The sequence below is a fragment of the Strongylocentrotus purpuratus genome, unplaced genomic scaffold (genome assembly GCF_000002235.5).
Source record: "Strongylocentrotus purpuratus isolate Spur 01 unplaced genomic scaffold, Spur_5.0 spur5_scaffold_2, whole genome shotgun sequence".
Taxonomy (NCBI): domain Eukaryota; kingdom Metazoa; phylum Echinodermata; class Echinoidea; order Camarodonta; family Strongylocentrotidae; genus Strongylocentrotus; species Strongylocentrotus purpuratus.
Genome location: NW_022145605.1, coordinates 13,875,917 through 13,902,041, shown reverse-complemented (window position 1 = coordinate 13,902,041; position 26,125 = coordinate 13,875,917). Strand labels below are relative to the sequence as shown.

The 26,125-nt window shown below is 37.3% G+C and overlaps 1 protein-coding gene across 1 annotated transcript in view; it reads right to left on the bottom strand.

The window, feature by feature from the left end:
- Positions 1 to 6,483: 6,483 nt before the first annotated feature.
- Positions 6,484 to 26,125, bottom strand: part of LOC593966 (arylsulfatase A) — a 40,755-nt gene continuing 21,113 nt past the window's right edge. The window contains exons 3-5 of the mRNA XM_011679689.2: positions 10,316 to 10,721; positions 9,182 to 9,431; positions 6,484 to 8,388 (exon numbers count right to left, since the gene is read on the bottom strand). Of these exons, the coding sequence (XP_011677991.2) occupies positions 6,967 to 8,388; positions 9,182 to 9,431; positions 10,316 to 10,721 (2,078 nt within the window). The 3' untranslated portion in view covers positions 6,484 to 6,966. The remainder of the gene's footprint in view (positions 8,389 to 9,181; positions 9,432 to 10,315; positions 10,722 to 26,125) is intronic.

Sequence of the window (26,125 nt, the reverse complement as noted above, 5' to 3'; positions counted from 1 at the left end):
TCTGATTTGGACTGGAATTAACTCCAAAATAAAGAGATTTTCCTACTATGACTCCTAAAAAGAGTGGAGTTCTACTCCCCTGTAACAAGAATGATGTGATGAAGCAATTTCCGTACGAGAGTCTTACTGGAGTGTCTAACTCTCCATAAAAAAAGTGGCATTTTTTTAATAAAGGAAACTATTTTACCAGACTCTTTTCAATCTTGACATAATCGACCCTCGTTACACTCCATTTAATAAATAACTACTAATAACTTACAGAGAAAGCAGTATGACCAATTAAATCATGATCAACATAACGGAATAATCTGCAGATGGTCTGAAAGAAGTACACAAATAATGAATTATGATATCTAAAGATATTTGTGTTTTCGCTTTTATGAAGTTTTACTTTACAAGCTTCTGTTCCCGAAAGTGTATATAGTAGTCTAGTACGGGTTGTAAGAAGGTACTTGAGTAATCACTAAACTAAAGGCAAAGTTCAAAATCTGAAAGAAACGTGTGAAGACAAAAAACGAAATATGCATAATAAAAATTAACCCATTGCTTATTGGAACCTGGTGGTCACTGTGTTAAGTCTATGGGAATTAGATAATTCAGGAGTCAACTGGTTAAGTATATTATAATGGTGAACAGCTCCGATCAATGAACTGCGTCGTACTCAATGTTTTCTGTAAATTCGTTCCGAGGCGCACAGCCTGGACCCCTTTCAGCATACGGGGGGGTCAGAGCGGATAACCTGACTATAGGCTTATAGCCATGGGGGCACAAGGGAACCATGGCATCTTCTCTTTATTCGCTGCATTTTCTTTTTATAAGTCTTTCACAGAACTTACTCCGTAGTTCCCCCGTCTCCCTCCCTCCCTCCATGCAACAAGTCCGGCTATGCCTCTGAACCTGATGTCTTGAACTCCCAAACATGATTTCACCCGGCGAAGAAGACATGGCGATACGGTGGGGGCAGCTTCGTTCCGCGGGGATCAACCAACCACAAGTAGAGGTTTTCCATGAAGAAAGTCAAAACCAAAATGCCAAAGAGTGAAGAGGTTAATTCAATTTCCATGCCTTACAGCACGTATAATAGCATCGAGTTGATTGATGACATTTTCTCAGGCAAAGACATTACTTACGGCTACTCCTGCCAAATGTTCTGCCACGCTGAAAATGATCAGTGTATATTAGCCAGAAAGGTAGGTTATTTTTTACCTTACCGCACTGTTATCAGGCTATTTTTCTTCATGGACAGCAGTAGCATCGTCTGGTGAGAGGAAGAAGGGCATACTTATCTGTTTGGAGCTAAAAGGGCGTTAACTCATAATACACAGAGTAAATGCCCTTTTGGCTCCGACGATAAATTCATTCCATTAGAGTGCATTCCGTCATCCTCCTCATTCTCCTTTTTCTCTCTAAATTCATTCTATTCTACATTTCCTTTCTCTTTCACTTCACTTGTTAATTTCATCTTCCATCTTACTTCTCCCTTTCCCTTTTCTAAGTTGTTACTTCTAAGTTTTTTATCTTCCTGGAATCCTTCACTATATTCCTTTATTCCTTTCACCAGGTTCACATAACTACTCTTGTTTGACAGCAATCTCCTTGTGTCGATACCCCTGCTAAGTTCAGCGCGCCACATGGCACAATCATAATTGATCTCATGATCATGTCAAGTCTGCGTGAAATTATATGACATATCTATAGCTACACATCTCTCAACAAAGGTTTAAATTCTTACTCTCTCGCCATCTCTCTCGCTTGCTCTCCCACTGTTAAACATTCACAGAGAATGTGGCAATCCACCACTGTGTTTCTGTCACCAACAAACATCGTAGAACATATACCTGCAGGGGTGTCACGAGATCATTTTCTAAGGAGGGCAGCGGGGGGGGGGGGGGGGGGGGCCTACAATTTTCTGGGAAGTTGGCCAAAAAGTTTTTTTTTTTAATCCGACAATTAACATGAAGCAAACAAGATAAAGGATTCCCACATTTTTCGTCCTTGCCAATAAAGGGTGAAAACTGGTTGTCAAATTTTAAAAATTTGTCTCCAGATAAAAAAGAAAAAAATGGAACTAGCAAGCAAATGGAGTCATCAACTGTTATTTCCAAACATTTGGACAAGGGTCTAACAAAAAAATTATAATTGTGTTTTTCTTAATGACGAAAAAAGGGGGAAGTTTTACATCCTTCACACCCCCTTAAATGTCCCATTTGCAAGCCAAAAATAGAAAGGTTAAATTCCACTGGCACTTGAAAGATAATACTAATTTAGAACTTCCCTCAAAACGAAAGGGCTTGAAAATAACGACCATTAGTTGTCGAATCGACTTTACGGATTGCAATCCTTTTAAGCAAATAGTCTGATTTTCAGACCCCTTGTAATTATCGAATGGCTGTACGTTTTGTGCTGCGCAAAGATTCAATCAGCTTAATTTTGGCCATTACAAGAAGTGGGCTATTGATGTAGACAAATGCTCATGTACCCGTTAGAGCTCATTTTATGTGGCACAGGTAATGGTATAAGTTGATTTTTCCTAATTATAGCGTCAGTAAGTTTACAAACATATAATCACAGAAACAAATTTATGTGACAAGTTTTGAATCATGTGTCCCTCTTTTTATTGTTCATTTTGGGAAAAACATTGCTTCGTGAGATCTGACTTAGCAATTCATCACCTAATTTACTTTTAACAATGGAAAGGCTAGCTTCTATAGAAATCATACAAAAATAGTGTTTGAACTGTTGACAGCACTGGAAAGATTAAGGAAATCTTCCCTTTCACCTTCTAGAAAAAACCATTAAAATTTCATCAATATTTCATTGTCATAATGCTAATTACACATCAATATTTCACTAGCTTCAATCATTAATACAAGTATTTATAAAGACAAATCGTACATTATATTGAACAATATTGTGTCATTAATTGGAACTTTGGAAGCTATATTGTACTGTTCATATAGTCAAAAATACACATTGGATTTCATCTCATTCAATTGATTAAATTACAAAATAAAACAAGAAATCTGCAGCTGGAATTTCATTACAAAATTTACACTACAGCCAATTGCACTAGCACATATCATACTTGAAGAAAATAAAGGTATTGTGTTAAAAATATAACTTGAAAAAGGCCTAGAACTCTTTATAAAAAAAGGAATTTAACAAATAAAACCAATTTTTCTGAAGTTTTCCAAATGAGTTGCAAATTGACCCACAATCAAAAAGAGCACCTGATATTGGTAAATCAAACAATTGGCTTCTAAGAGTTGTCATTATTCTTTTAACAATAATAATAATGGTGGCTTCTTATATAGCGCACATGTCCGTCACTTTGTGACGCTCCTGGCGCTGCCCCGATTATTACCCTGGTTTTAGCAAGGCAGCCACTGCGGCGCTCTAGCATTTCAAGGAATTAATTCCTGCCGGGTACCCATTTACATCACCTGGGTTGAGTGTGGCAAATGTAGATCTACATCTTGCCAAAGGATACTAGTGCCGCGACGGGACTCGAACTGCGGACCTTAAGATCGACAGTCCGTCGACGTATCCACTCGACCACAACACCTCCACCTTTAACAAGCAAGTAAATATAAAGCATATCTTTAATAGAATTATTCAGAATTGTCGACTATAATATTCTTTATCATTTAAAGCATTCTAGACAGATAGTATATTCAAACTCTCAAATTATCATTAAGGAATATCTTATGTTTGTCATTAAGAAGGGTCTATAAGAATAATTTTTCAGAGACACAATTTACTAGGAAGAAGTTTGAGAAACATTATCTTTGGGTGAGAATTAAAATTCATAAAAATCTTTAGTAGAGAGCGAATGGAGAGTATTCTTGCAAAGGAGATCAGGGAGATATCAATTTGTTTAATGATACCAAAACTTATAGAACCATGAATTTCCCACTCTTTGACAGATTGTTCTTGAGGTATCACTGACCTGTTTTTCAGATTTTTGTACTTTCATAGAAAAAACTTCCCCTTTTATTACATTTGTAAAAAATCTATATGATAAATAACTTATGTAAACGATTGCCTTTTTAACAGCTCAAAGTTGAATTCTCAAGACTCTTAAGCTAAGATACATTTTAATACCCCTGCAACCTTGTGACACTCCATATTAAAAAAGAAGGTAAATTTCAATTTTCACTCAGTGTTAAATCAACATTTAAAAGGTAAACAAATAACAACATTTTTTAAAAAGGTTAGATTTACACTTTTAACATGCTGTTTCCAATAGCATAGAGGTTGAATCTAGCATCAAGTTTGAACTGTATATCTATCATTTTGAAAGATTTGTGACTCCACTGCCCTTTTGAACTTTTAATTTAACATTTGAGTGTTATTGAATGACACAGAACATGGGACTAAATTTCAAATTCACTTTCTTGACAAATAAATGGCAAAACATGGCATCAAAACTCAACACTTTGAGCAAAAGGAGGAAATGTAATAACTTGTTAGGTCACTATTCTATATTAAAATATAATCCCATTTTTTCTGATTATTTATTTGAAAAGGATAAAACTTCTAGAAATGTACTTTTTACCTTTTTTCACTGGGTCACCTATATTAACCCTTTAAAATATGTAAATGTTCTCTAATCAAATCTAATCCAGTTTTTCTAATTATTTGATAAGGGTAAAAAAATTAAAATACACCATGTTTTTTACTGAAAAAATAAAAAACTGTCCACAAAATAAATTTGCACTGACAAAATTACTGTTTAATATATAAATTACTGACCAAAGCATAATAAAGAAAGTAAAACAAACATATTCTTCCATCAAAATAATAACCTTAATCATATGAGCAACCCTGCTGGACAAGGATCCCACATAAATTTGAGAACCAAAGTCAATGACTTCCCATGACTTTCCATATTTGCCTTTTCATGACCAGATAAGTACCATTTTGGAATGGATTGCGGAGGTGTAAGACCTTAACACCACGCCCATTGTCAGTTCAATTTGGAAGTCTGCCATAGCCACACACGGCCCACAGGTCCCATACCCACAATAAATATTGATGACTTTCTATGACAAAGGGAGATTTTTTTTTCTTCATTAGCCATGACTTTCCAGGCTTTTCCATGACTGTGGGAACCCTGTGAAATATTACTTTAAAAAAAATATATGCATTCCAAATAACTTCATTAACAGTTACTCTCAAATATTCCAAATAACTTTATTAACAGTTACTCTCAAATAGTAAACTCTCTTTGTGATGGAGAATTAACTGTAAAGTATAAACAATCAAAACTACTTAACATGATGCAAAAGTACGCAAAATTGAAAATAAGTTTTACATGAATACATAATTATTTCCACATGTTAAAAATGCTTAATTTACAGCAACGCTACAGCAGCAACAGACAAAGTGCATAGAAAACAAAACTATCATTCATATTAATAAGTTAAATTCTTACTCAACAATATCACACACGCTTGCATATCCAACGACTTATACTAGGCACAATCTTATCACTCCTAAGGCAATTTTTACTGTTAAATGTTACAAAATATATTTTCTTGCATAAAATGTACTTGGAAAAAAATGATTCAGCTTGTGAGCCAGGCTAGGCAGTTTGTGCATAGCAGTTGCAGGGGACCAATCACTGAAGTATAATTTTTTTTTGTTTTTTAAAGACATCCTTTTCAAATGCTGGTTTCTTTTAAACATTATTTTCATTAAAAAAAATTAAGTAGAAAAAAAAGTTGTAGAAAATGTATTACCCTTTCAAATGATACCAAATATCCACACTTATTTAAATTAAATTAATTGTGAAAGTACAAAATAAGTATCATTTTAGTCCTTCGTTTGTCTGTTCCTCATTTGTTTACTATTGTTTAACGCTAAATAAAAATACATCTTGTACAAATATGCAATTTAATATTCCTCAGAAATATTCTTTGGTAACATTCTTTAATTCATACAGATTTAGAATGCTTGATTCAGACTTCAAAACAGTGATAAATGTTGATCACCAAGTACCTACATATCTTGGTGGGGCAAATGATAATTGAAACATCATCCCTGCAAGAGTAAGGAAGCATTAACCTTACTTCATAAAAGGCCTGTATTGAAATAAAACTCTGACTAGGCTTTCAAGCACATGTATGTGGGCTATCTCTTTAAGTTTAAAGAGCATATATATGAAGCTGGTATTTTCAATAATATACCTGCATGAATCCCAAACATACACTGGAAATTAATTCTTTGATGATTGGTCCCCCTTTAATACTAAAGCAATGGCAACAAATTCATTTGACAAGTGCACAGGTTCATAAATGATGAGTATGCAATAGATTATGGCTGCGGATTACAAGTGCAGACCCTGCTGTTTATCCCTGCATACTGATATGATTTATACCCTGCTAGGTGAAGCCTCATAGACAATTTACAGGCAAAGAAGGGCATCAAAAACTTTGAACTTTGACCTTACGAGTCTCCATCACTGATGGTCCCAGAACCGTGGCCTAACTGTCAATCGTTTGCCTTGTCGATCAATACCACAGGTCTTCAGTTGAGTGCCAGAAGGATGTTGGCTACCAGTATAAGCAAAAGTTTATTTTGAGTTAACATCCTTCTGGCTCTCAGCAGACGATATATTCTTCTTTTTTTTCCCAACTCCTCCCCATCTTTCTTTATCTCAATCTATATGAAGACTCTCTTATTCTCTCTCTCTCTCTCTCTCTCTCTCTCTCTCTTTATATCTATCTCTCCTGACATAACTGGTAGACATGTGCACATCTGACATGTCCACTTGAAGCTGAAATCATTCAAGAAATTAAGATGTCTCATACCGCAACACTCCAAATTGGTCTGAATAGGACCACGAGACCATAAGACCATACAGGCACTATCAAAATTTGACCAAACGCATCAGTTCTATCCTTCCTGTTGATTGGCCCAGAGACATCGTTTTGCATATAGTCCACGTACTTCCAGCTTCCTTCAAAAGTCAAATGTTTGATCATCATCCTGGTCTACACCAAATCTTATTCTGCGTACTTCTTTCTTGTTCTGTCTCTCCTGTCTCCTGTCTATGTTTTTCTGGTCTCTATTGTTTCTCCTGCGCTCTTTGGCAACCGCATCAAATGCCAGCGGGGCATCTGTCGTGGTCTCGAACACCTCCTCAAAAGTGCTTCCCACCTGTTGGACCTGAGTGTCCGCAAGAGGGTTGGCGATGCCTCCGTCGCTACTCTCGTCCATTTGTTCATTGGAACTGTCCCAGGCAAAGAAGCCCCCGAAGTAATTATTGATGTTTGCTCCTGTTGCATCCCTGAGGCCTTGATGAGAACCACTTCCCCCACCAACATATCCCACTCCTGACTCCTTGCTCTGATCCTGCAGGTTGGGTGTTTCACTCGTGGCATGCAGCGATGTAGGATTGAGATAATGTAAGTTGTTACCACTACCAGCAGCTTCCCTTTTTTCATCCAGGGTAGAACCTTGACCAGTCAACCTGGCTTCCTTCCGCGAACCTTCTCTCCGTCTTTCCCTTGGATTATCTCCAAAGGCTCCTCCCCCCTCTCTGGGCCTATCCCGACCCCGCTCCCTGTCACCTCGAGATGGAGGATCTTCCTCTGTGATAATCCGTACCCTGCCTCTGGGGCTGACTTTAACTCTTTCCCTGGTACTCTCAGTCTCTTTTTCTCTTTGTGGTTTATCCCTCACCCGATCTCTGTCATTGTCTCTTACTGGTGGATCATCAAAGATTCCTCTGTTCTTTTCTCTGTTCCCATCCCTTATCCTATCTCTTCCAGCGCCTCTATCAAGATCACTATCTAAGAAGACATCTTGAGTGTTATCTCTTCCTCTCTTCTGGTCCTTCATAAAGGAAAGCTGCCGTCGGCTGTCCTCTCGCTCTCTTTTGAACAGCTCCTTCCTCTCCTTCCTCTTCATCTTTGCTTCCCTGTTGCTATCCTGCCAGATGTCGGTGTAGAGTTCCCATGGATTGTAAGCGATTGAGGTTGTCAGGGTGCAGTGGCAGCAGTAAGGCTGTGGCTCGCATCCAGGATTGCAACAGGGCATGTACTCATCGTACGACGGCTTATGCATCTCAGACACGGCCCACTCCATCCTACCATCAAAGTCCTCCCTGATGCGGGTGATCAGCTTGATGATATCCTGGTACTCTGGCTCGTAGGCAATGTTGTACTGCTCGGCGGGATCCCTGTGGAGGTCATAGAGAAGGGGAGGGTTGTGTTTGGTTCTCTTGGCAGTCTTCCTGCAATCAGGATCAGGATGTCCTATCCCAGACAGGGTGGAGCCTTTGGTGTAGAAGTGAGCCTTGTATTGCTTGTAACGAACTGCGAAGGAGCTCTGTCTCTCGCTGGCTGCAGGTGAGTAGTAGAAGAATGTCTCTCTCAAACTCTAAGAGATCAAAACAAGCAAAAATGATTAAGATTATATTTATCGACATGCTGTGATAAAACCTATTATGAGGCAAATACAAAATTTCAAAAACTCAGAGCTACTGTTTTGTTTAACACTGATTCTAAATTTTCCCCTGTTGAAGGCGATGAAATCATTATATCACTAAGGCTTAACACCAAAAACATACAGAAGTAATACAAATATTTTTAGTCGGTTGTATATATTACAAGTTGTTGTGATCAGGGACCCGTTTCACAAAGCCTTTTTTTAATGACAAATGACAAAAATCAGTGACAAATCTGCTGATAACCAATTAGAAGCAAGGATTTCAGCTGCTTATAACAAAAACTGTCATTTGTCACCGATGACAAGTTTTGTGAAATAGGGCCCTGCTGTATACTTTCAAACCCTAGATGAATATTTTCCAACTACCATTTACCAGAACATATTGGATGCAACCTAGCCACTGCTCTACACTTTCCCTAATGAATCAGGAACAAACTGCATTTACGGTACAGTATTTGTGAGACTTGTATAAGATTGGATAATTTTCAACCATTTTCAAATTTTCCATGAACAGATAAAAGTCACATCACCAAAAGAAACAGCGCCATGTAATCATTATTGATGAAGAACTTGAAAAACAATATTGCCAGGCGGAAATAATCTGTTCAGATTGGACAGCCTAGAAACCCAACAACAACAACAAAGTATATCATAAAAGAGTAAAGGAATAAAGAGTAAAACACTGAAAACACAAGAGCAAAAGAAGAAAAAAATGCTTTTTTACCTTGCCACCATTGAAGAGAAATGGTGCCATGTCCACCCCATCCAGCATGGCACTGGGCAGTCTGGCCCCTGTGATCTTGGCTACGGTCGGCAGGAGATCCAGGGTGCTGGACAGCTCCAGGGTATAGCCAGGCTTGATGCGACCCCTCCAGTGGGCTATGGCTGGCACGCGAACACCGCCCTCATAGGTGGTAGCCTTGCCGCACTTCAGGAGTCCCACGCTGCCTCCCCATCGCTTAGAGAGGCTTGGCCTGTGGTGCAAGATGAAATTTAATCACTGACTGTTAGACAATCTGCCATCAATTGTTCCCTGTTTCACGAAACATGTTAAGGTTGATATCTGCATTGTTTGACATGATATCATGTGCAGTGGATTTTGAATGAAGGAAGGTGGGCATTGTAGGACTATGTCTTAAATTCTGTGACAAATCTACAACTTTCAGCCAATAAAATTGTATTATTTCAGTAGCTAACATTACTCATTGTGAATTATTATTGATGTTGTGAGGTGTCGTGGACGAGTGGATATGTCATCGGACTGTGGATCACAAGGTTCGCGGTTCAAGTCCCACCGCGGCACTAATGTCCTTTGGCAAGACATTGATCTACATTTGCCACTCTCCACCCAGGTGTTAAATGGGTACCCGGTAGGATGCGAAAGCTAATGTGGTTTGATTAGCAAGTGGCGCTTGTAAAATAGCGACTGGCTGGAATGCTCCCCAGGGAGTGGAGATTGTGCACACATTGTGTGCGGGTAAGCACTGAATCCAATGACCGGGGTAATAATATATTTGTAAAGCGCTTAGAGACATTTGTATTAAGCGCTATATAAAAATTAAATATTATTATTATATTATGTTAAATTTCATGAAACAGGACTATTGTCTTGACCCCTTCTTTGATGCAGTTGGGAGATATGTTTGGATAAAAGAGTATCTCATTCTTTCCTGAAACAAAACCTAATTTTTTGTTCATTATTATCAAATTGATTATATCTTTAAATTATCTTAGAGTATATATAGAACAAAGAAAATCATATTTTGGGGGTCAAATCAAAACTTCACCTACACTGTGTACACCTATGAATAGTTGCAATTAAAATGATGTCTTCCACAGTCTACAATGTACTACATACCCATTGTCTGCACTGAAGAAGATGAAGGTGTCATTCCATATATCCTGCTGGTCCAGCTCCGCCATCACCTCCCCTATCTCCCAGTCCATCGCGGCCAGGGCGTCGCCGTAGTCGCCCCGAGCGGTCGCTCCCGTGTTCCGCCAGTCCGCGTACTGCGGGTCGTGCGTATGCTGGAAGGAGTAATACAGGAAGAAGGGTTTCTCACCGTTGACACTCTTCCGGATGGCCTTGCGAGCCTGCGTCGCGTACTTCTCGTCCAGGGTCATGAGGTCAATGGGTTGTTCGATGATGGTGGTGCCATTGTAGAGAGGACAGGGGCTGAAGTTCTGCTTGCAGCTGTAGACGCAGGTTCGGTTTGGATGGAAGCAGATGCTGCATGGACAGTGACTGTGGGATGCAGGGAGACCTGGAAAACATCATTAAGGAAAAATAGTGATCAATAATACATCACGCTGAAATGTTCATAAATCTGCTAGATCATTGTCATGAATTTTGTGTAATGCCCCAATCCTTGCTTCTTATTGGAAAGATTTGATTTTCAAGAATGTTTCATTCCAGCAGCTGACAAAAAATCAGAATGAAATTTGTTAAAAATTGCTCTTCTTGTATTCATGTGGCAGATATTCTGACGTTCCATTCAGATTATGGTGAAATTTAGTCAAAATTTAACCAAAATTCTAAAAGAAGATCTAAATTTGGGATAAAAATCAAGATACATGTATAGCCCCACATACACAGTAAAGCACTGAGAAGTTTAATAATGTCAAAATAATGCAAAATCACAAAAGTGTTACTTAATCCAGAGATACACCCCCTACAAATACTGGTTTATTGTGACTCCATCTCAGGATATGAAATATATGCTTAGAACTATTGGGAAAACAGGAAGTCCTACTACAAATTATTTCAAATCCGGTCTTCCTCTAGTTACTTTGGCTCCCAATTCACATTAATGTACTGCATCCTATTCCTAACTGTAACTCATAAAATAGTAAAATTAACTTGCAGAGTACACACATCTACAAGAACACATACCGGTACTTTGCACTCAGAAATTAACAAATGTTAGCACAAAATGACAGTTGCTATGGTAACCATCCTAGGCAGAAAACCACAGACGATGCATAATGCAGATGTTGGCAGTACATTGTAATACAGTACTTGTATCAGCCAAATCATGTTGGATATTATAATCATGACTCATGATTTTCATGAAATTATGCTATGACTGATATTCGTATCACCTGTTTATTAATCAACTAATAACCTCTTTTATGTACCAAAAGATGGGTGGGGAGGAAAGTTTGGGGACTAAATATTATAAGTAGAATGATTGGAGTATGAACATACTGCACAAACAGGGCACTGGCCATTCATAAAGACTGAAAAACTGTTCTTAACACAGAGGTCCAATTATGTTTTTGTTTTTTAAAGGGGCGGTGGGTATGCATTATAATTTAAATTCAGCAAAACAAACCTGAAAAGTAATATTGATAAATGTTTCTAATATAAGATCCTGTTTTCAAAATAGTGTAATGAGGTAAATTAAATATAATGGTATAATGAACAGGCAAAAATTTCAGAAAGATAACAGAAGAAAACATTATGTTGTGTATCAAATACACTGGAAAGTTGAGTGGAAATGAAAAATGGGGGGGGGGGGGGAGAGTTAAATGTAAGGAAAGAAGAATATAAAATAAAAAAAAACATAAAAGAGTGAAATCTGAATCATTATTTAAGTATTTCACTGTAAAATACAAAGATAAAACATGAATAGATTTCGATTATTCTCAAGTACTATGGCAGGATGTAATTCAAGTGAATAAAAGTAGGTCAAAACAACAATATCAATGTCCATTCCGTCTGAATTTCACTGAAAGGTCATCTGTCTTGTTCAGCCTTTTTTCCTCACTGATGACAATGACCTCCATAGCATGTATGATGACAAGAGACATATTGTTACTCCAAACTTAGGCTGTGTTCATAAAATACTTTGAAGCAAGAAAAACTAATGTAAAACACTGATCAAAGTAATGAATTTGAAAGACACCATTATGAAACTGTTCGATACAATTTATGACAAGAAACATACTGTTAGGCTGTGTTCATAAAATATTTTGAAGCCAGAAAAACTAATGTAAAACACTGATCAAAATAAGGAATTTGAAAGACAACATTATGATACTGTTCCATGCTTAGGTTTTTTTCTTCAGATCAGACCTTTTGAAGCCAGATTGGGAACATGGAATACCCATCAAAATTGCCAAGCTGATCATTATTTCTTAGGAATAACATTTGTATCAATTATGACAAGAGTTGTACAGCTACTCCTACCTTAGCTTAGCTTGCATTCATAAAACTTTTTAAAGCAAGAATCAGAAACAAGGAACACTGATCAAAATGCCCAATTTTATTGGAAAAACTCTACAAGAGGAAGTTCATTGACATACAAATTATTACAAGAGACATACTGTTACCCCAAAGCTTAGGCTGTGTTCATAAACTATTTTGAAGTCTGAATCAGGAACGAGGGACAAACATTTAAAATGCCAAATCTAAATGGGATTTCGCTGTACCGCCCCCAAGTTCAGGCTGTGTTCATAAAAAACTTTTAAAACCCAAACTCTGAAACATGGAACAACCATTAAAAAACATAGACTTGAAAATTGAAACACATTGTGAGTGTCTTGTTAATACAACTAGTAAGCTGAGATTGACATCCATAAATCCCTTGCACTTCTCTTGCGATCGTCTGTAGAGTTGAGACATAATTTTGATGTACAGTAGGGTGGTGTTTACAGTCGACTAACCATGCCTTTGGATGTCATTCAATCAAGATATTTTGGGGAAAAGTGTTACAAAATGCACATTATTTTCTTTCTAAATCAGTAAGTTAGCATTTTTAAACACATTAAAATCTACAATCACCAACAAAAAATAGTCGATAAATGCAGTCATGTTGTATGTTTGAAAATCATGATTCGAGGCTGAAAAAAGCAGTATGAACACAGCCTGAGACATGAATTCAGTTACATGTATACAAGGCTGCACTGGTAAACTCATAAATACATATGGTATCATGGATGGATTGAGCTCCATATTTGGCTAAATTGTAGAGGGTCGAGGCAGGGGGTTCAATGTTCTCTCAAGGATGTTTTTCCTTTCCAGGAGAGCAGGAGTTGTAGAAGAGGACAGGTATGATGATTATGTAGGCATACATTGCTTACTTTCAATAACATTTTAGCTTATAATAAGGCTTTAATATTTTATTGGTTATGCTTATAACTAGGCTACTTATAACACTTTTGCAATACTCTTGAAATATCAACAACATTACAACAATTTCACTAGCCCCTTCCATCACCTTAAGAAACGTTTGATAATTACAATGGCGCTCTACGTAATGACCATGATGTCTATAGGATATACATTGGGTTAAGTACCCTTTGGTTTGTTTCATGTTTTTAGGAAGTAGTTGCGATTGTGATTTGTTGGGACAAACTCAATTTTGCAGCTTCATGTATATAAAGCTGATGCATCATCATGAATTTACTGATAGAATAGAATGAAAATTAGAAAATGAAAAGAGCAATATCGAACTTGAAAGACAATACTCATTCTATTAGACTACTTTAATAAAAAGCAGGTGAAATTGTGCCTTTAGACAGGCAGCTAATAAAATTGGCCTAGGTCTTTAAATTCTTTTTGAGGGATTTGATTAATCAATGCCTTACCAAAGGGCCCTAGCCCTAGCACACCGACTTCATTTTGAACCTAGGACCTCCCAGTTACAAGACCACTGCTCTACCACTGATCCATCATGTCTCTCTCATCTTTATGTAATATACTATGTGAACAAAGATACAAGTGAGTTTTTTCAAACAAACCAACAAAAAATGCCTCCCAAAGGCAAACACGACCCCCTTCTAACATGAATAATTGAATATCACATTTATCCCAGCTGACTCTATACTACTTTCAAGTTAAACAAGTATAATTTGCTCTTTTTCTTCTAATGGAATACCATCTGCACATACATGTATACCCAACAATATATGTGTACTATTTACTTAATAAATATTCTATTCTACCAAAACAGACAGACATGAAATCTCTTATAAATAGAAAATAGGATGTTTACTACATGTGACGGCAATAACACTCACTGATCAAACATATAAAAAGTATTATGATCAAATGAAAAATGAAATTTCAAAGAGATTTCAAAGAGATTTGGTTCTATTATCAGTCTACAAATAAATTCCTGCCCACACCAGTGTTTGAATTCACAAGGCCTTGTGGCAATTTCATGGTCAAATTAACTCAGGAATGAGGAAATCTATCAAGCATGCAATTATATACACTATTAGTCAGTCTACAATTTCACCAATTGTACACCTTGTTGCTAACAAGGACAATATTTGCTGTACAGCAATAATTTTAGTCCAATATCTCAATAGGGTCTCATCAGAAAGAAAAATATGTATGGTATAATATGGTGCAACCTTGTGGAAACTAAACTGATTTTTGCACAAAAATCACAGGGTAACAATCACCTATAAAACAATTGAGGTACATCAAGAATTTTTTTTTAAACCTCCCAAACCCGGCATTCTATGGGTTAAACACTTAAAGGATTATGAAGAAAATAAAAATTAACATCACACTAAGTCTAACTTGCAGAAAACTTTAGTTCTTGAGGTTAAAGAACTCTAAACCTAACTTGAAGAGATTACACCTGGAAAATGTCCAACCCTACTATACTGTTCCTATAGTTTCCTAGAAATGTTGTTCTATGTGAATAATTGTAAGAATTTCCTGGAGTCCAACTTCCAGAAAACTTAAGTTCTTGAAGATAAAGAATCTAACATGAAGAGATATTTACACCTTGAAAAGGTCCAACCCTATTTTACTGCTTCTAGTTTCCTAGAAATGTTGTTCTATAACGGTATGTGAATAATGTAAGACCTTTCTGGAGTCTAACTTCTAGAAATTCTGTTCTAAAAAAAAGAACAATGTAGCAACTGCCCGAATACTGCCAGAATATATTATAACTTCTAGTATTAACTAAGTTCTTCAAGATTACGAATCTCTAAAGTAAACATATTACACCTTTTTGAAAAGATCCAACACCTTACAGTGCCCTCTGCTAAACATTGACCATCGTTACACAGATTAATCCCCTTGCTAAGACCACAAGCACAACTCTTTCACACCAGAGAAAACAACATCTATAGAAACATTCTATTATCCTGACAATCGTTGAGGGAAAGTAAATACTCATGGAATGAATATCATATAAAGAAATGTCAGGGAGGATATAGTCTCTCAAAAAGAAATTTCTTGTCATGAAGTAACCTCTGCTAAATAGAGACCAAAGTCACCAAAGTACACAGAATAAACCCTGTGGTATGACCACAATCAGACCTCATTCACACCAGAGGAAACAACATCTAAAGAATCAATCTAATGAGATAATAAATATTTAGTGAAAGGGGAATACATATGTATTGAATATCATACCGGTACTAAGAAATTTCATGAAAAAAATACTGGTAGTTTCATGAAAGATTTTTTTGTTGTTCACGGCTTTGAATAATCAAGAGCAACCTTACAGTGACCTTTGCTAAACATTGACCAGGTAAATAAGATTACCCCCTAGACTACCATCATCATACTCTTTCAGACAAGAGAAAACATTGTACACAGAATCACATACAATAACCGTATAGCAGAAGGGGCATGCACACAACATAAGACCACAGTACAAAAACACTAGTTTAAGGAAAATGTTTGCAGTTAACTATTATCTTACAGCAGTCGCAGAAGAAAAATGGCGCGAGGTTTCGTTCTGTGATTGCTATAAAGATAAACCATGCACAGCTTATACCTTTTAATAGCCTAGCTGCCATTACAGCGCTTCAGCATTTCAAGGAATTAATTCCTGCCAGGTACCCATTTACCTCACCTGGAGTGTGGCAAATGAAGATTAATGCCTTGCCAAAGGACTTGAGTGCCATGTCAGGGTTCAAACCACGACCTTTAAATTTCAAGTCAAGTGCTTAAACCACTCGACTACGACACTTCTACCTAATCCAAATTATACAATTATCATAGAATACTACTAATCCAAGTTAAACCGTTAGACTTTAGAAGAAAAAAAAAAGATAATACATGGCTAACACATTCATATTAAAGTAAAGTGACCTCGATCAACTACTGCTAAACACACTTTGGGTCATGTCTACAGCACTGCCGAGGCGGATACAGTTTGTTAACCTTTTAATAAAATCAGCCATTTATTGATTAAAATCATTTCGGTTAATCCACTTTCTATAGTAAAGTATACCACAATCGGGTGTTATGTTCGACTTCAAGGTGGTAAACTTGCATCCGATATCCTTCCAGGGGCTCTTCAATTATTTAAGATCATCATTCGTAATTACCTGCTTCTTTTTCACTTCCAAAGATTCATGTCCTTTCGAAAGCGTCCAGGGACTAGACGTAGAAGGTCAACTAGGGTTATGTCTACTAATTGGCATAGCAATGAGCTACATGGGACATTGCTCCCAAAATCAAAAGGCAAATGAATAGTGGGGGGGGGGGGGGGAGAAAGGGGGATAGAAAATAAGGGAAAAGGTAAATAAAAGATAGAAAAGAAGGCCCTCTTATATACTTCCTCTACTTGGTGGCCTCCCTCTGTGGCCGTGTTCAGACGCGAAAACATTCATACTAATCATACACTTATCAAGAGGTACGGCTCTGTAGGCCTGTCCTCATCAGCTCCAGCTTGCTATTTTCAGACTCTGGATATTATCCTGAAGCTGGAAATTGCGTCTTTCACCAGACTGATACGTTCATCACAAACTAGCTCGGATGGGTGCAAATTAGCCTGCTATTTCCCAAATAGCAGGATATTTTGGAAACAAGTCCAATATTTCACTGGATATTTTCTCTACCAAATATCCTGTTAATTGCAACTGCGGGCTGATGAAGACGCAATTCAACAGGCTAATTTCCGATTGGGATAGTTAGAATAGCGGATTATTTGGCAAACTTGAGCTGATGAGGACGGCCCTTATGACTATCGTATGAAACATCGTACAATTTTGCTTGTCTGAGTGGGGTCAGTAGGGGTGGGGGTTTAAATATCTTGATCCTATGTTGACCTTACTACAGGGAAGATAAGGGGATCTCAAGAACGAACGCAAGAAACCGAGACTAGAATGATATCATGTGGAGAGGGGCTTGATCACCTAAAAAAGTGCATGTGACTGTGACAAGTTCACAGAAACTCAGCATGAAGACCAGAAATACCCAAAGGAGGATTACCATAAATAGTTTGTACAAGTCTCAGTTAAGGGCCTGGTCACACCTTATGTTGGTAAATGTTACCTTATAATAATTGGTACAATCTTCTGTTTGGAGCCAGAAGGGCGTTAACTCATATGCATAAACACAGAATATTTTTCTCCGAACAGACAGAACTGTCTATGCAGTTTATTATCTGTATTAGCCCCATCTCTCTCAGCATAATCCTAATTGCACTTTACACATATAGTTACCGTATCTCTATCCTTCTCGAAATGATGGGACTAGCTGGCCTATATAATCAGTTAATAACTAAATTATTCACACCCTTACCGTATTTTGTAATAATTTAAGTATGTGAAATTTTGATTTGTCCAGATTGGTGTTTCTTGAGAATGTAATATATCAAAGCTTACATATAAAAGTATATAACAATTAAAACCCCTTATTCAACCATCCATCTTTCATTCTTGAGCTACGTAAAACACACATTAGAAAAAATAATCAAATTTACAAGGGGTATGAATAATTTAGTTGTTATCTGTATTAAAGTGACACATGAGTATAAAGAAGTAAGAAGTTATATACCAGGTGAAAACAATTACTACTTTAAATTATTAGATATTTGATGCTTACATGATTCAGAAATGCCATTTACTATAATTCATAGCTTCATATTTTGCAACCGATATGATAAGAACAAGAAATACGAACAAAATTAAAACGTGAAGTATTCCTTTAATTCGTGTCCAAGGGATTTTTTCTATTGTAAGCTCAGAATGAACACTATAATAATAATAATAATAATGTTACTTATATCGCGCCAAATCCACTCTGTGGAGTGCTCAAGGCGCGTGTAAACAGGAAAAACGATCAAGACTTGAAAAGGTATGTTTTGAGATGAGTTTTGAAAGAATCAGAAGATAAACATTTTTTGATGTCTTCAGGAAGGCCATTCCATAATTTAGGACTAGAGTATGTAAATGATCTTTCCCCCCACGTTTTGGTAATTTTGGGGGTCACAAGAAAATTGGAAGTGGAATGCGAAATGTTTTATATTACCCTGAATAAGATCTAATACTGTTTTCACACTGGCAATATTTTGCTTAACCCCGTACTATAGGTGGGGTTAAAGGGTATCTTAACCCCACCTATAGTCCGGGGTTAAGCTTATTCCACTTTCTTTTCACACTGGCAAAATGTTGCTTAACCCCGTACTATAGGTGGGGTTAAAGGGGGGGGGGGGGGGGTTTAGCCCCACCCATAGTACGGGGTTAAGCTTATTCCACTTTCTTTTCACACTGGCAAAAATTTGCTTAACCCCGTACTATAGGTGGGGTTAAAGGGGGGTCTTTGCCCTACCTATAGTCCGGGGTTAAGCCTATTCCACTTTCTGTTCAGACTTGTTTTTACCAAAGTGGGCTGTACGGGGTTAACTAACCCTGCAAAATAGCAGGGCTAACCTCGCAATTGTGGTGCTAACTCCTGCTAACTCCGCAATTGCGGTGCCAAGCAAATGAATGAGAACAGAAACGAAAAATAGTCCGGGACTACGCAGTGAAGCGAATTAATGAATTCCATGGCCATGGCTAGTACGGGGCTAAGGAATTGCAGTGAGAAAAGCCAAACAAAATAGTCCGGGGTTAAGGATAGTACGGGGCTAAGCAAAGTACTGGGTTAAGCAAAACCAGTGTGAAAAGAGTATAAGTGTAACTTTAAAAAAGTTAAAGGTGGAAACTTGTATCAAAAGGAGTGGTAATCCTAAAGATAACATGTTGATCTAAAGCTGATACCTGTAAGGAGAGAGAGGCGGGTAACGTCACGTGCTGACCAGTTCCTTCGATTCTAGCTTTTATACCTCCCCCAGACCAGACATGCATGGTTCATGCAATTCTACATACAAGCTTCTATGGGTGCGTTTAATCGACACTTTTTCACCCTAGAATCACGGTTTCTAAAGACGTTTAGTTTAAAACGCAATGCGTTCAAGCGATTTTTTCGTCGGTCGTAAAAATAAACGTGTTTGAAAACACAAACATGAAACGCTGAAAAAGATGCGTTTTGTATCATGATTCAAAAGAATCACGGTCGCTAAAATTCGATTGAACGGACGGAGTTCTCAATCATGATTGTATGACGAAGCCTCTTCCGGTTTGGGAAAAACCGCGCGCCCGCTTTGCATGCAATTTGCGTTCACTATACCATCGTGGCCTGTTCCGTTATGTTATTCCTTGTTTTTCCTTCTATCATTTTCTCTTTCTGTCTTTCCTTATGTTATTCTTTGTTTCTTCCTTCTATTCTTATGTTATTCTTTGTTTTTTTTCCTTCTATCACCTTTTCTTATGTTATTCTTTGTTTTTATCATTCTATCATTTGCTCTTTCTGTCTTTCCTTATGTTATTCTTTGTTTCTTCCTTCTATACTTATGTTATTCTTTGTTTTTTTCCTTCTATCACCTTTTCTTATGTAATTCTTTGTTTTAAGCATTCTATCAATTTCTCTTTCTGTCTTTCCTTATGTTATTCTTTGTTTCTTCCTTCTATCATCTTCTCTTATGTTATTCTTTGTTTTATAATTCTATCACTTTCTCTTATGTTATTCTTTGTTTTAATCATTCTGTTACTTTCTCTTTCTATCTTTCCTTATGTTATTCTTTGGTTCTTCCTTCTTTCACCTTCTCTTATGTTATTCTTTGTTTTAATCATTCTATCACTTTCTCTTTCTGTTCTTCCTTATGTCATTCTCTGTTCCTTCCTTTTTTCACATTCTCTTTCTGTCTTTCCTTATGTTATTCTTTGTTTCTTCCTTCTATTTTTATGTTATTCTTTGATTCTTCCTTCTTTCACCTTCTCTTATGTTATTCTTTGTTTTAATCATTCTATCACTTTCTCTTTCTGTTCTTCCTTATGTCATTCTTTGTTCCTTCCTTTTTTCACATTCTCTTTCTTTCTTTCCTCATGTTATTCTTTGTTTCTTCCTTCTATTACCTTCTCATTCTTTGTCTTATTATTGCGATCTATGCTCAAAACAGCAGTCGACAGTCGGCCGTAAACAATTCCAGAAAGCGCGCGCCGAAGTTCCTGGGCCATACTGCGCAGTGTGATGCGCAGTGGTTTGGCTCGCAATGAGCTAGAATCAGCGTTGATGAAAAATCGCTTGAACGCAAACCGCAGTGACCTTGCTTTTTGTAACGGCGTTTTGAATTGTGATTCATGTTTGTGATTCTAGCTTCGAAAATTCGATTGAACGCACCCTATAACTACCGGTATGCTGAAACGCACAGGGAAACTTTTGGATTTAAAAATAGTCTTTCTGTAGTGACATGCATAAACTTAAAAAGCTTGTTCATGCATTGCTATAATTACCATGGCGGTTAGGGCGAGAAAACAAAAAAAAATGCAATATTAGAGGCCCCTACAGGGAGTTCCCTGGTGTTGCAAAATAGTCAAATGTCAGCACTAAGATTAATTAATAGCCTTGGCCCTTTTTGAGGTAGTTACCATATTATAGGGGGGCACAGCTTTACTATACACCAAGAAAACAGAAGATGAACAGAGTGATATGGGTTTTTTTTTTACCAACTAAACTATGTGTATTTAAAAATATTTTATCATGTGTGTTTGCCAAATGTCTTTAGAAAGGTCGGTATATTTATGGACAAAAAAACGTTAAAGCTCCAATGATTACCACTTTGCTTAAGAGTTGATATTCTTTCCAGCCAGTTCAAAGATAGTTGTGCACAGAGCAACCACAGCGAAATGAGAACAGGAATAGTGAATAGCTTCTTAAATAAATATACATGCATTCATGATGGTAACAAAAAGTGTGGACATGACTGAAACTCTTTTCTTTTTAATGATAGAAAGAGAGAGAGAGCTCAATCTCTTCTGCACCATGTTTACAAAATGTGGTCCTGCAGAGAATGAATTGGTGCAGTTTATAAAAGGAGGTAACTATACAAGAATAGACTGGCATCATGTGGCGCAAGACAAGTTCAAGGCAAGTTCACACTTAATCAAATAAATGTCTACAATGCATCTTGCTTTAAATAAAATAAAATGAAAAACCAAAGGGTTGTATCCAAATAAAAGAGACTGCTGCAACTTCACAGGCAAAATAAGGAAACCTACATGTATACCATATCAAGTTCAATTATAGCTTATTCTGCATGGTTATGTACCCCCCCCCCCCTCTCTCTCTCTCCCTCCCTTCCTCACTCCCTTCCTCCTCCCCCTCCCCCTCTCCCTCCCCCTCCTCCTCCTCCATTGTTTTTTATTTGTTTTGTTTGTCATTTTTAGGCATCTGTAAAATGGTATTTTCTATGGGCCTGTAGACTTTAAAGAGTTCCTTCCACTTAAAAAGAAATCACTGTTTAATATAATTTCTGTAAATTTATGTCAACACATGTATACAAAGTTGCTGATCAAGAACTACAAGCTTCCAATTCTTCAAATTCCATGGCGTGCAAGGCATGGTGAGCGAGAGTGGGTCACCCAGGAATTCCCATTTCCAAAATTCTGTGAATTTCTTCGGAAGTATGCTGCAGCTCTGTGGGTTTTCTTGGTGATTTGGCCCTACGTGACTGTCACCATACACTGCCACAATGGACTGACCACAGAAACCATGTAGATAATTAAATCAAAAAGCACTAATTCCACTGAATTGTTGTCATTGTTATATGTACTGTACATGAATAACCCCCAAACCATTTACTAAAAAGAGTGTGAGCTTGCTTATCAGGGTGACAAAGGTAATAGGTATATTTATAATGTATAGTAAATACTGGTAGCTGTTTTAATCTGTTCTTTAAAGCAATTCTAACAGAAGGCTATTTGGAGATATATTATGATTATATGTGCATTGTATTTTCCATATTTTTCATTGATCTGGCTTTAGAAGTTTCACAGAAATCTATGCTGCCCCCCCCCCCCAGCATCACTTGACTGCATCTGGCCATTGCTTTCAATTCATATGGATTCTTCCACTGAAGAACTGAACAGAGGATATGATTGTTGTCAGGAATGTGATGTTTGTAGAATTGCAAATATTATTTGATATGTGGGGGAAATAAAAAGGACGAAGGGTCATTTTAACTAAAAGACACAAAGGAAGAGAGAGGAAGAGAGGAAGAGAGGGAGAGAGAGAGGGGAGGGGAGAGGGGAGGGAGAGGGGAGGGGAGAGAGGAGAGGGAGAGAGGAGAGGGAGAGAGGAGAGGGAGAGAGGAGAGGGAGAGAGAAGAGGAGAGGGGGAGGGGGAGAGAGGAGAGGGAGAGAGGAGAGGGGGAGGGGAGGGGGAGAGAGGAATGGGAGAGAGGAGAGGGAGAGAGGAGAGGAGAGGGGGGGGGGGGGAGAGAGGAGAGGAGAGGGGAGGGGGGGGGGAGGGGAGGGAAAGAGAGGAGGGAAAGAGAGGAGGGAAAGTGAGAGAGAGAGAGAGAGAGAGAGAGTGGGAGGGAGGGGGAGAGGTGACAGGAAAAGAAGGGGAAAGTGAGAAGAAAAGAGAAAATGGAAAGATGCAGAGAGATGGGGGAACTGAAGAACAATGAAAAGAAGATTGGAGAAGTGGGGATAGAAAACAAAGAAATGTGGGGGGGGGGGGGCAAATGACGGAAATAAGAAGGGGGGTACAACATAACAAGAAGAGAAATAGAAAGAGAGGGGTACAGAGGGAGGGATAAGGAACAAAAAAAAGTTCTCAAAACAGGTTTCATTCTGACCTCAAAGTTCAAGGAAAGTTTGCTTGCCTCTAGCAGAAGCAGATACATGTACTTTTCAATTTAATCCTCTTAAACTTCTCATTGCACATTTGTATCTTCAATATCTAAAAAAATTACCAACTTCTTCTTCTTCGTCATTGAATATCTGATTCATAGGAGCTTCAACATATACCAGGTAAGGGTAAGGGGAATGGCTTACAAAGAAAATCCTCTTAGTAAACCACTACAGCACAGAATATCATTAGCCGTCCCCACCCGCTGCTCAAGATTTATTTCACAAAAACTTAGGTCAGGGTGTAGAGTTTTATGAGGCATCCCCTTTCCTATCGAGATGAGAGATTCATCAAGTATTATATTACTTTTGACACATTGTCACAAGCGTTCTCCATGAACTTCCACTGGATGACTGCAAAAACAAACACTGTTTCCAAGGAGCTTTCATCAGTCTTAGGACTCACTTTTTGTTACCGGCTAGTCTGAATGCCCCTTTTGGTATGCATTGATTTCTTATAACGTTTCTTTATTTCATATTTCATATAATTTTTCTCAAGTCCGAACAGACCATCAGTTTTTGTTTAACTGAGTAGCAAGCAGAGATGCCAACCTCTTGACACAAAAAAAACAGACTGAGTATCCTAAAAAATCAGATTTTGGAGAGAAACATTAGATTTTCACGAAAACTTGACACTACCAATGGCTGGTTAGCCCCCGAGCCAGTAAAATTTCAGAAAAATGTGATACTGGTACGTACGGTCAAGTAAAATGTTTGCTCTTTCATTAAAATGTTAAAAGAAAATTGTAAAGCAAAGTTTTTGTTGGGGTAGCGGGGGTTACTTGTACATGTTTCTATGCGATTCCGTGGTTTTTATGGGTATAAACAAAAAACAAAAAAATATATTTAACTTTTTTTTTTAATCGTAATTTAAGAGGTGATATCGTATTATCACATTCCATTATCGTACTAAATACGATTAAATCGTACTGGTTGGCATCTCTGAGCAAGTAAAACATGCAATCAAGCAGAACATGTCCAATGGCTGTTTTTGCTTCATTTGATTTACTTATAACACCCCTCATTCAGACTACCAGAATTTATTGTATAGCTACATGTAAACAAGAATCATATTCCTAATAAACACAATGTATACAATAACTAATTACTTTTGTCCTAATCTGAATGAGGATTGAATAAATGTTGTATAGAGAAATGCATGCTTGAGCATCGTTTTGGATGAACACTCGATAAAGAATCAGTGCCTAGTTCTAGTCCGAACGTAGCATCATAAGAAAATCATAAAACTGAGCATAGCTTATCATCATGCATGATGATTGGCTAGCGATCATGTTAATTGACCTCTTCCAACTAGTTTCTTTATACGATGTTGTTATCTAGTCTGTATGCCCTTTTCCAGTGAAAAAATACACGGGGGCTCGGGGCGAAATAGCCCCCGAAATGCCCAAAAGAGCCCCCGAAAATCAGAAAAGAGCCCCCATAAATTTACATAGAGTTCAATCCAAAGCAAATTTTAGAATGTTACTTTCAGGCAGGCAAGCTTGAAATGTAGCCCCCGAAAAATAAATATTAATATTTTCCCTGCCCTTTTCACTACACATGATTCTTTAAATACTAAATTCCTTTATACAAGTTTCAAACAAATTTCATGAAATCTGAACAGAACTACAGTAGTTTAGTTTCTCATCTAAATGGCTCCTCGATTTTGACACCTTTCCAATCATAAGAGCCAATCTTGATGGACTTTCTTGTAATTTCTTGCCACGTACAAATATAAATCACATGTCAAAATTATGCTTTCTGAAATAATGAATTTCATAATCAATCATGATTTGGACTTTTGGAGGCATTCATCCGGAAACAAAATTTGTTAAATTAATGTGAAACTGAGAATTTCATTGAAGTTCTTTGCTGAAATGTATAAATACTGCACCCAAGTGTTGAAATTCTGAAGGTCATCTTTATGAAAAAACATCACACTCCATTAACATTGGTTTTGATGAAAGCACAAATATGTTTGATTAAACTAGGAAGAAACAATGTTAAAATAAAGAAGTAAACTAACTCTTTGGCTGAACTTCTACGTTGCTGAAATGTCAAATACTTCAAACAAATGTCTACATTTTGATTTCCTCATTGTGACTTTAATAGAATAGAAACATTCGGTATCATACTCCCTGCCTGTAAATCATGCTACATCAACTCTAATTTAATCAGCTGTGATGAATTCATAAAACTACAAGAAATGCTGTGAAATTCAGGATATGTCTTTCTCCGCAAAGAAAATGTGTAAAACATAGTTGAAACTAAAAATATAATGATGAAAGATCTTTGCTGAAATGTTATACTTCAAACTAATGTCAAAAATTGTAATTTCATCATTGCAATTTACCAAATCCTATAAAACTGTACAATGTGCTAGATTTACAACGGTAGTGATGAAACCATGAGACCACAACAAATGCTGTGAAATGAAGGATATGGCTTAGTCATCCAGCGTGAATATTTGTACAATCAAGTTGAAACTAAACGTCTGATTGGATTTCTTTTCTGTAATGTCTTAAACAAATACACTTCACCTTGTCTTTCACTATAGAATATGTACATGAAGTCAAACTTATTTGTCTCCTAATGTCTGTGCATATAAAACCGATCGACTGCACTCTACACGATCTGACTTCGAAATAACATTTGATATGAACGTTCAAACTCCTAAAATGTTAATGATCGATGACTTCAATAGTCATATGATAAATAAACTTGAAATTTCAAA